Raw genomic sequence first — 11,861 nt, 5'->3', positions numbered from 1 at the left:
CAGAACAAACAGTGTCCAACCTGGAAGAGACACGAGAATTACAGAATGGCAGATTTTGAAGAGCCTCTAAAATTTAGAATGTCAGATCTAAAAGGAACCTAGAACAGTGAATGCCTGAGCTGGGAGGGAACATGGGACATGGAGTATTGGGGAGGAGGAAATAGTACCTAGCCAAATGCCAGTAGTGGGCATTAGCAGAGTTGAGAGAGACCTAGGAGGCCATCTAGTTGGACCCCAGAGCTTTTCTTGTGGACTTCTCAGGGTATTGTTCCATTGGAAATGAGATTGAAATAAAACGTACCCAGTGTACCGAAAGTGTCTTTCATAACCTTTCCCACTGTTATCATCACTTCATTTCTCCAGAAAGGCCACCCAGCAGGATTTTGGTTGAAGCACAGAATGGAGTAACAGACAACACTGTAGCACAAGTTTACCCACGAGGATTATATTTTTCAGACATGAGCAAGCTGTTTTTTTTAAAGTACAAAGCTTTTACTGTAACATAAAAACCAATGTAAACATTTCCTTAATATTCCTGTCAACATGCCACTACAAAAGTCAAATATATCAAACAACAATACAGCTTCGAGTGAATTTTCACTCATATGCATTTAATAGGACATAATCTTTCTGAAATGTACATATACACTAATATATATATATATATATATATATACACACACACACACACATACAAATACATACGAATGAAAGACAAAATGAACAAAAAGATTTTAAAATTTTCTTCTCTTTTATTTCAGTCCAGGGGGTGGCAGATAGGATGATCACATAACCTATTCCTCATTGAATTTGGGATTTTCCCCTGACCACGCAGGGGTTACTAACTGCTTGGCCACTTGAAGAGGGCCTAGGGATGGCCCTGTTCTCTGCAAACAGAGCCCCCACTAACATTCCACAGGGGTGGCAGGGGGCAAGGGCAGAGAAGAAAGTAGGACATAGCTTTGACCAAAACAGATCTGGCCCTTGACCAGCACGATCCTCCCTCAGGCTAAAGTTGCCACCGTGTAAGGAGCCACACATTGAGAATAGCCATTGCCCCATGTCTTATACCATTCCAGCCCTTGCACGTTTTCCCTCTGGGCCATGTAGGCACTCTCTGTACTCAATGGTCCTTGTCAATCCTCCTGGCGCTGATAAGAGGTCCATGGGGTGCTTTCTGATCCTTCCGCAGTCATTATCAGCTGGCCTACGTGCAAAGGTGAATATTGGAATGGCAGCTGAGTGCTAAGGGCTAACCTAAGATACTGAAAACCCAATTAGCAAGGCTTTCATCCAAAGGAAAATTGTTTCAGATACCTTTTAAACTCAGACTCTTCTCTAAAGTACAGGTATGGAGTCCCTAGTTTCTAGACGGTAACAATACTATACAGAAATTGGTTTTGGGCTGTGAACTTAATTTTGCTACCTTGGGAGTCATGAGGATCCATGACAACACGGGTATAGGAGTTAAGCAGATTTTGCAGGCGCAAATATCCAGATGCAGGCCTTTTATGTTTTGCAGCATTAATATATATGCGTATCTACCTGTCTATCTATCTATTATCTATCTATCTATCTATCTATCTATCTATCTATCTATCTATCTATCTACCTACCTATTTATCTATAACTGATTATAGCAAACAATTATTCGGTTAGCTCCTCTCATTGACAGAAGAGAGATTTTTGCTTGAGGAGTGGCCCTATTCTTTGCACAATTCATCCCCTTTCTCTTGGAAGGAGGTCTTCTTCTTGGGCACATAGGTCATGCTAGACAGAGAATGCTTTCTAAACGTGGACAGCCTCTGCCTGAAGTTACCCCCCGAGAAGAAATAGAGGAGTGGGTCAAAGCAACAATTCGAGGCTGCCAGAGACAAGGTTATGACCACGGACTTCTGCATGGCCAGGATGGCCTCACAGGTTTTACTTTTGTTATTCAAAAAGTGCAGATGGATCGTGCGTTGAATGTGATAAGGCATGAAACTGATCAAGAAGGCAGCCGTTACGACAATGATCATTCCTACAGCCTTCTTACGACTTGACAGGTTTTTCTTCATTGAATTCTTTAGTAAGGTCAAGATGATCATAGTGTAACAGACAATTATGGTAACAAATGGAATAATGAAGCCCAAAAGCAATGCGACATAGTGCAAGGCCATCACCGTTTTCTTACTCTTTGGGTCCTGCGGGGGCTCAAAGCACTTGGTGTGGTTATGACTGTCTTGATAGGTTTTGTTCATCAGAAAAAAGGGTGAGCTGATGAGGATAACAAAGATCCAAATGGCTGCACTCACAACCCTGGCTTTTTTCTGGGTCACCAGGTTGATGTTTTGGACTGGGAAGACTATGGCCACGCAACGGAAAAAACTCATGGCGGTCATAAAGAAGATGCTACAGTATAGGTTGACATACAGAGCATAGGTACTGAGGCGGCATAAGAAATCCCCTAAGAACCAGTTGCCTCGGTGAACGTAGTAAACAACCCGAAAAGGCAGTGTACACACGCAGAGCAGGTCGGCCACAGCTAGGTTCACCATGTACACTTGGAAGGCAGATTTCTCGTGGGAGGTCCTGATAAGCACATAGAGCACAAAGCCATTGCCAAAGAAGCCAATGACAGAGATCATTGAGTACACAGTGGAGTATACTTGGTTGCGGAAGTCATCGATAGTGGAGAGGCAGCTGAGGTTGTCCCCAAGTCTTGTCATATTTCCTACACCGTCCATGGTTCTCTGGGAATGTCCGCTTGGCACCTAGCATATAAAGATGAAACCATCATGTCCATTTTTATGAGGCCATCAATTACAGGAAGTTCTCATGTTCCACTTCATAACTTCAACATGTATCATGTTAAAGCCAGGATAGGGAGTCTTTTTTTCCGACCAAGGGATACTTCACTCACAGTAAAAAAATCAAGCAAGGGCCACATGCAAGGAAAAAGGAGCTTAATTTAGAATCACAGAAGATGAGAGCTGGAAGGACCTTTGAGGTCACCTAGCCCCACTCTCATTTGACAGAGGAGAAAAGCTATGGTCAGCATTGGACTGGCAGGCTTTCTTTTTCGGAGAGAGACACAGATTCATTAAAGGTTCAGCTCCCCTGAGTTGAAAATTAAGAACGGAGGAAGGCACTTCCCTAAATCCACTGACTACCTCACCTGGATATCTGAGCCACACTTCCCACTCAAAATGTCCCAAAGTGAAATTTGCCATTGGCACTTTGACACCTGCTCTTCCTCCTGAGCCCCCATCTCTGCTAACAGAGGGGCCTCCTGGATTCCCAGGCTACATCCCTCCGTGTCTTTTGGGGCAGCAGCTTCCTCTCCCCTGCCTCCCATGTCAAACAAGTTGCTGAATCTTCTGGATTTGGCCAACTTGCTGCTGTCTCTTCTTCTTCCCCCTTTCCACTGTTCCATACTAGTTTAGTCCTCATTATCTCCAGCCCAGTCCTGGGGCCTCCTAACCAGGCTCCTGGACTCCAGTACCCTCTCCTTTAATCCCAGCCGCATATGTTGCCACTTTAGTTTTCCCAATACAAAACTCTGATCACACTGTTCCCTTGCTCCCAAAAGAAAACTAGAACTAAAACTTTGAGCCTCTCCAGTCTCATGCTCTCTGTGCTTACTGAATACAATTTCAAAACTTCAGTTTGGCAAGCATTCGAGGCCTTCCCTCTGCTCCCACCTTCCCTCTCCATTCCCCTTCTTGCACCCTATGCTCCAGATAAACTGCTGCCTCCTAAGCCTTAGCCTCCCTCCATGTTTCTGGCCCTGTTTTTCTTTGCTAGGATACCTTTGCTGTCATCTCTGCTTATCAACATTTCTCCCATTTTCAAGGACAAATGGCACCCTGTCCTGCCATTTTCCCTAGTGGGCCTGGCCAAAATGATTCTCCTCCTCCTCCTCCTCCTCCTCCTCCTCCTCCTCCTAGCTCCTGCTGCCTCCACTTTCTTGCTCCTAACATATTCTACTGTGGATTATCCTTTAGGGGCTTATTTTGCCTTTGTACAGCAGGAAGGCAGGTCCACATCTTCTTTGTGTCCACCTTTACAACCCAGAGCTTTGCACAGGGTTTTGCTCATGGGACGGGCCCAATATGTGTTTACCAAATGAAGAAACTCTTCAATAACTATGCAAGGGGGCTGCAGCCCATCAGCACATACTCCATGAGACCCCATGCATGCTGGGAGGGATGCAACATACAAACGTTTTACCATTTTCTCAACTTTCTTATTATCATCAATTTGGTGAAGAAGGTGGAAAGAGAAGAAACAACTAATTTTGGGCAGAAGAGGTAAAGATTATTTTTAAGAGTCCAACAGATGCTACAAAAAGCCAACTGGAATTAGATTATAGGACAGCTCTGTGGTGCAGTGGATAGAGTGCTGGGCCTAGAGTCAGGAAGACCTGAGTTCAAATGTGACATCAGACCCGTACTAGCTATATGCCCTGACTAAGTCACTTAACCCTGTTTGCCTCAGTTCCCTCATCTGTAAACTGAGCTGGAGAAGGAAATGGCAAACCACTTCAGTATCTTGACCAAGAAAACCCCAAATAGCAGCCATAAAGAATTAGATACGACTGAAATGACTGAACAACAAGAACAAATTTAGATTATTATCTGGAAGTGCAGGTGGCTTTGTTGAAGTTCTTAGGCAAAAAGCAAACTTAAACATTGTTTCATGAATACATACACAAATACATATGAAGAGAGGGAGAGGGGAGAGGGAGAGTGGGGAGAGAGGCTGAGTCACAGAGACAGACAGCCAGAAGCAGGGAGGGAGAGAGGAGAGACAGATAGACAGACAGAAAGAGACAGACAGTCAGAGAGAGAGAAGGAGGGAGGGAGGGAGAGAGACAGACAGACAGACAGAGAGACAGAAAGAGAGACAGGGAGGGAAGGAAAGAGAGAGAGACAGGTAGGGAGAGACAGAGAGAGGGAGAGACAGAGAGAGAGGGAGGGAGGGAGAGAGAGACAGATACAGAGAGAATATATATTGGAGACTGGTATAGTCAAATTTGGAGTCAGAGGATCTGGGTTCAAATCTTGACACTGTCAGTCATTAAGTGGGTGACACTAGGCAGGTCACTCTCCTCCCTGAGCTCCCCTTTCCTTCTCTGTAAAACGAAGGGGCTGGCTTTGCCCTCAGCACAGAGGTCCTTGTCAGGTTTAACTTTGCACACAGTCACTGCCTTGCCCTCAGAACTGATCCAGCGACAAGGTCTCCCATGCGGCCCCCCTCCTCCCTCTGCCCAATGAAAGCCTTTTGGGAAATCGGTTCAGATCGTCCCTTTTTGGTGAGGCCAGAGGGGAGCGGAAGGAGATGGACTTTACTGGCCAGTGGCCTCCGATGGAAAATGGCCCCCACGCTGCCAAAGGGAAAAGGAGAGAGGGACTGGCTTCTTCCCTGACAGACAGTCTGCTGCTCCTGGCTCCCTCACCAGGAAAGCCAGCATTCAGCATTGACAATGCGCCCCCTGGTGGACATTAGGTTCTTAGGCCAGGTTCCTGGAGCCTGGGTGGCTTCTAGAGAGCCGGCTGGGGGAGGCCGAATGGTAGAAATGGAAGGGACCTGCAGGCCTGCCTGTGTGATGAAGAGGTAACTGGTCCAGAGAAACCAAGTCTGAGGCCACCCGACTAGCGACTAGCACTGCCCATTTGAACCTAGGTCCTTTAGCTTTGAGCTCCAGGGCTGCCGACGGAGAGGATCCCTGTGGTTGCAGTGACTCTGTCTTTCTAGAGTTGTCAGGATGTCTCATGGGTCCCGGACCTCCCATCTACACCCCCCCGCCCCCCGCTTTAGAGCAGACTGCTTCTCAGGGCCCATTTGGGCTCCCTTGGCACGTGGTCGAGTTAGCTCTCAAATACCTGAGGGGGGGGTCTGCCTCTTTGTTCCAGCAGCCAGTCCCCCCACCCTTTCCTTCTTTCTGCAACTTAACAAAGCTCCGTTTGCTTGGCTGCCTCACCCCTCTACCACTCCACGAGATGGGCATAACAGTTAGTTATACTCATGTGACCTATCACTGGTCCATCCCCTTATTGTCTAGTGAAGGTAACTAAGGTTTGCCTGGAGAGATATGTGACTTGTCCAAGGCCACCCAGGACCCAAGCAGTGGACTCAGGATTTGAATCTGCATCCATCCTCTTTCAGGGTTGGTGGAAGTGGGAGGAGAAGGGCATCAACAGGATGGAAGAAGTTGAAGCCTACCTGGAACTGCAAAGTTTGACTATTTATTAGCAGCTCCAGTACTTCAAGCATGTCGTTGGGCCTTTGTTTTCTCAGTGGCAGAATTAGGTGATTTCTAAGCTTCCTTCCACCTCTAAAGCCTGTACTCCTGGGCAGGAAGCCTGGTGAAGGCCAGCAAGGCCCAAGGTAGAAAGCAGTACAGTAGTATCATTCCCATTAACCCCATGCTGGGGACTTTCTTCTGACATCAAAGATGCCTTCTTGATGGGTTCTGGTCATCCCTATTCCCAAGTCCTCAAACTTCAAGGGTCACGATGGAACATGCCTGAATGGCGCTCTTGGAGTTGGTCTTGGAAGCAGCCACAGAACTGGGAGGACAAGAGACACGGGCTTGAGCCCCCTAGCAGGAAGCCTGTAGGGACGACATGGCCAAAGGGAAGGCTGAAGGGGAGCATGGAAGAATTCCTGGACCATTAAGAGGAGATTAAGGCCAAGCAGGAGCTGAGGAACAGAGTGGCAAGAGGCAGTGCCAAGGTATGGAAGAATGAAGCAGGATCAGGGCCTTTACTGATACTGTGGATCTACAGACCAGACAAGACAACTAGAGAGCTTCTTGGGAAGGTGGAGGCTCGCTAGAGGATGATGAGTCAACTTTCTCTGGACTCCAAGTACCAGTTAGTCCTATAGGACACCCCTCCCTGCCCACCACTGCCACTTGGGGCTTTCCCAGCTTTGGCTACTCTGGCTTCTAAAGGCCATCTCCAGGGTTCTGGCTCAGGTATGAGACCAGCCAGGAGTCAGTGAAATAGCCTTGGTCTCGATGGGCTCAGTGCTCCCCTTAGAGCAAGGGAGACCATTTCTATGCTAGAAGAGAGGCTCAAATGCAACGTCAATGAGGATGCTTGTATAGTCCATAGTGTTCAATGCCAGGATGCACTGGTCATATCCCTGCCACCCTTGGGGATTTGGCCTCAGTTTGCTGCCCCAAATTCAGTTCTCCAGAACTTGACTTTTATGTATAAATGATCTCTCCTTCTGGTGCCACAAAGAGTTGGAAAGGAATTGTTGGGTAAAAGTATTCGAGATGCCTCCTAGGCAGAATAGCAGAGTAAAAAGAGCCCTGGCCTTGGCATCAAGAGAGACCTGAGTGTGAATCCTGCCTTGGACACTAGCTGAATGACCCTAGCTAAGGCCCTCAACATTTCTAAGCCTCTCTTCTCTAAAATGGGAACAATAATCCTTGCCACCAGGTTGTGGTGGGGAGGAGAAACTGGACGTACAGGCTCTATAGAAAGAAGGGCAGGCGTTGGCTGCCCCCAGCTCCGGCCACTGCTTCCCAGTTGTTTCCCAGTTTGCTGGCATGTTGGCTGGCGTCCTTGCTTCACTGGGAATTAGGCCCTGCTCTGTGTTAGGGGGATGGCTACTGTTCTGTCTCCCCAGTGCTCCTCATTGAGTCTCATCGTTTCAATGGTTGTTGATAAAAACTGCCCATTCCAATCCCCCCATGGCAGGAGCATCTTGCTATTTCCTCACTAGATGGTGCTGTTGAGGCGGGTTCTTCCCCCCCCCCCCCCTTCTACTGTGCTGCTTTTCAAGGTGCTAGACCATTGGGCTTCCTGACCACTGGCAAGTCCTTAGGGAGCTTTTGTTCCAGTGTCTTCCAATGCACTGAGCTCTATAGAGGTGGCCTAAATGCTTGTTAGGGAAATGCATTAAGAAGGAGCTTATTTACTCAGTCAAAAGCTCCCAGAGCTCCTATGGGCCTATTCCACTAGAGGCCAGTTTCCACTGGTAGGTGGGCAACCTCCCCCAGCCCCTCTGAGGGGGCCAAGTAGAGCAAGTCTAATCCCTCCTCCTCATGACAGCCCCTTCACTCTTTGAAGTGATCGCTTCCCTCCTCCATTTCCCTTCTCCAGGCTAAGTCCTCTCTTCCTCACCCAATCCTCCTATGACACGGGTCTGGGCCCGTAACTCTCCTGGCCATCCAGGAGGTTCTGCAGGGTCTCGAAGTCTTTCTTAAAACAATGTGCCAGCTGCTTTCTTAGGCTGCAGTAAGAGGGGAATAAGGAAGCCTCGGGCGTGCTGTTCTCTGCCCTGGCCAGGGCACACCGGGCACACTCTGGTTTAGGAAGGACTCTGATAAACTCGAGAGAATTCATGGGAGGGCAACAGGATGGTGAAAGAATTTGATCCGGTGCCATTTGGGGATTTGGTGAAGCAACCTGGGCGTGCTGAGCCTGCAGATAAGATCTGTGTGACATGAGCTCCCTTCCAGTAGACATAACAGAGGAATTAATCCTGTTTTGTTTGGCCTTGGAGGGCAGAGCAAGGCACGGTGAAGGGAAGGTGCAAAGAGGCAAATTGAGGCTGCAGGTTGTAATAAAAAAGAAAAAACCCAAACCTCATTCTAATCGGAGCTGTCCCAAAGCAGAACAGATTGTCTTAGGAGGCAGCGGGCTCCCCTCATTGGGGTTCTCCCAGAGGCAGGAGGATGGGTGCCTTGTAGGAAGGATTCTTTTTCTGCAATGAGTCGTTCTACCCTAGAGGGTTACCCAGTCCCTTCCCCCTCTGCCATGCTGTGGTTCACATGGATCGTAAAGCCTCGCATAACCCTCAGAGCTTTTCTGGATGAAAGAAATACTGCCCTGTCCTGAGTGGGGGCCTGGAATGGGGGAAAGTCCTGGATTGGGTGTCAGCAGACAGATCTGGCTCCCATCTTTGTCACTTCTTAGATATGTGATCTTGCACTCATTCCCCTTTTGGGGGACTCCATTTCCTCTATAAAATGAAGGGATCAGAATCTACCCTCAGATGATTGCTAAGGCCTTTCCAACTCTATAGCCTAGCATTCCGTGGCCACAACATTAGCGTTCTAGATGTTATCTCCTTGGAGCCCCACAACACCTGGCAAGCTGGTGTTATTATTGTACCTGCAGCTGGTATCCTCATTTTACACATGGGAAAATGGAAATATGGAGGGGTTAAATTACATAGTCACACCATTAGTGTAGGAGGTAGGATTTGAACCCAGGTCCATTTATTGGTCTCTGTCCTGTATCCTTCCCATCATCCTAGAATGCTCAAATTCGGAGGTTTTCAGGGATCTAGTCCTATCCTCTGCCGCTGCCCCACCCTCTGCTCCCTTTTAGGAAAGTGTCCCTTAAAGGAGAAATGTCTTGTTTGGTTAGGGGCCAGATGACTCAGGTGCCCACGCATACTCTATGCCACCTGTTTGTTTTGCATTCAACTTTTTAAGCACCTGAAGTTTTCAGCTCTCTGGAAGATAGACGCCAGAGAGAATGAATAAATCACAAATTGATTCTGACTTTGTCACGGGTGTCTGAACCCGTGATTACTTTGGTACTGTTCTTAACACAGCTGGAATGAGCTTACAGTCCTAGGTCCTACACAGCTGCCTAGGGCACTGAGAGGGCAAGTGACTTGCCCAGGGTCACATAGTCCAGGATGTGTTAGAGGCCAAGGCTTCCTGACTTCAGAGTCTGTTCTCTAGCTACTACACCTCCTGTCTCTTTTTAAATAAGGCAAAGCCTTCTTTCTCAGGGATAATAGGAATGATCACAGTCACAGAGTTAGGGTTTCCGAGGCCCTTCTAGTGACCTCTTGCCTCTTCCAGCTTCAGATCTGTGACCCTAGTGTATATGTGTATTCTGCATGTTCTGGTTTGGGCGGTGGTGACAGGGATCGCCATCCCTAAACTATTGATGAGGAAACTGAGATTTACAGTAGTGAAAAGTCCCTGGATACTTACCAGAGGACCAACCCTGGCCCCACCATTAGCTCTCTGTAAAAACATCTCTCTCTGTCTCTGTCTCTTTCTTTCTCTCTGTCTCTGTCTGTCTGTCTCTGTCTGTCTGTCTGTTTGTCTCTGTCTGTCTGTCTGTCTCTCTCTCATAGTATTCTAATAGAAAAAAGGAGCAAGAATAAACATTCTGAGAATTCCCAAGTGAGCAATTTTCAGTGGAAGGGAATTAGAGCCAAGGAAGGTGAGAAAGCAGAGGCAGCAGGCTGTCCTGGAAGGGCTCAGATCTGGGAGCCAAGGCTCAGCTTGGGCGATAACAGGCCAGGTGACCTTGGATAAGTTACTTGACAGTCCATCGACTGGATTTGTTAAGCACTTCCTATGGGACCAGTTTCCTCCCCTCTAAAATGAGGGCTTTGGGCAAGGTATTCTCTAGGTGCTCTCCAAATGACAAATCTCAGAAAAGGGCTCTCTTTTATATGCCAACTGAAGTCCTGGGCAAAGTGTGCTCAACTTCAAGTGTCGAGGACACAAGACACAACCAAACTGGCACCAGATCCACCTGTTTGCTGCTGAAAGGACTTGGTAGCGGGGAGGCCCGAGAAAGACATTGTGTAACCAGGTCAAGAGAAGAACACTGGCTGAACTCACCAAGCCATGAATTCCTCTTTGTTGAGGTTCAGCTCAAGGGTCAGAAAATAGGATATGTTGGCAGATGAATATCCTTTGGTCTACTGGCTACAGGGAAAGACGTACGCTTATCTCCACTTTCCCAATGAGCTAACTGTGGTTTAGAGAGGACAACTGACTTTCCTCTGATCAAGTCCGACAGCTAGTAAACAGCAAAGCCTGGTCTCCTGGCTCCAAGCCCAAAGCTTTCTCTTCTATGGCAGACTGCTTCTCATGTGGGCTCAGATGCCCGTTTGCCCCTATAACTTAATTTGGGTACAAACGGAAGAGCTTGACACCCCGCATACCACTCATGGCCTCCTAGCCTTCACTGGCGAGTCTCAGAAATCTATTTTATCAGAGAAGTACAAAAGAAACAATAAGTGATTAATAGGTCTCCGGTCCTTGGCTGCCTTAAGCTTTGGGAAGTACTTTCCTCACAGCGCTCGCTCACTCTTGTGAGTTAAGGAGTACACACATTTTTACAAACAAGGAAAGCTGAGGTTCAGAGAGGTTACAAGACTTACCCCAGGTTGTCCAGCTACTTAAATGTTGGTGCTGGGACTTGGACCCCACTCTCCTGCCTCCAACACCAGAGCTCCTTCCACTATATCCCAAGCAGCCTCTGGGAATTAATTTTCCATCAGGTAGCAGACAGTGCCGAAAAGACGATCGGAGAGGGCTTTGCAAGGTTAAAAAGACTTCTGTCTGAAAAATTGAGGGACCCCTTCTTTGGCCTCTGCCTCTCCTTTCTCAATTGTGCTCTGCCCGTGGTCTGGGACTTGTGGGCTGGCACGAGAGCCAAGGCAACTCAAGCCGAAATCATTCAATTCAAAAGGAAGTGAGTTTGCTTAGATTCCTCTGGGGGAGGTCATGGGAGCTTGGCAGGCCTAAATACAGACACAGGAGGGGGGTGATGTGGAGATCAAAGAGCCACTACCATATTTAGGGTTCCCCAATAGGATTCTTGTCCTATTCCTCCCCGCCTCCTAGCCCCCTCCGTTTTCCCATCCCCAGGAGGAAGCTGGAAGTGCTGATTAGAAAACAGACGGACAACAATGACTTTTAGGCATTCGGGTGTTTGAGTTTCCATCCAGATGTTTGGCCTTGTGTGCATACAATCTTCAGTCCTTGGGCCTACTCTGGCAGTATGCTAATAAATCTCCCTCAACTGGCCAAAACAGCTGGCTATTTTTTCATCATTTTCTATTTATGAAGTCCAAGAGGATGAGAACTCAACAATGCA

General features: G+C 47.7%; 1 protein-coding gene across 2 annotated transcripts in view; it reads right to left on the bottom strand.

The window, feature by feature from the left end:
* Positions 1-732: 732 nt before the first annotated feature.
* Positions 733-11,861, bottom strand: part of CYSLTR1 (cysteinyl leukotriene receptor 1) — a 32,654-nt gene continuing 21,525 nt past the window's right edge. The window contains exons 1-2 of one of the 2 annotated variants that reach the window (XM_007507452.3): positions 11,143-11,483; positions 733-2,753 (exon numbers count right to left, since the gene is read on the bottom strand). In XM_007507452.3, the coding sequence (XP_007507514.1) occupies positions 1,704-2,726 (1,023 nt within the window). In that variant the 5' untranslated portion in view covers positions 2,727-2,753; positions 11,143-11,483 and the 3' untranslated portion in view covers positions 733-1,703. Of the gene's footprint in view, positions 2,754-11,142; positions 11,484-11,861 lie in introns of those variants that run through there. The other variant, XM_007507451.3, reaches the window with a different exon arrangement.

This window comes from Monodelphis domestica, chromosome X, assembly GCF_027887165.1.
Source record: "Monodelphis domestica isolate mMonDom1 chromosome X, mMonDom1.pri, whole genome shotgun sequence".
Taxonomy (NCBI): Eukaryota; Metazoa; Chordata; class Mammalia; order Didelphimorphia; family Didelphidae; genus Monodelphis; species Monodelphis domestica.
This window is presented reverse-complemented; position numbering and strand designations above follow the sequence as displayed.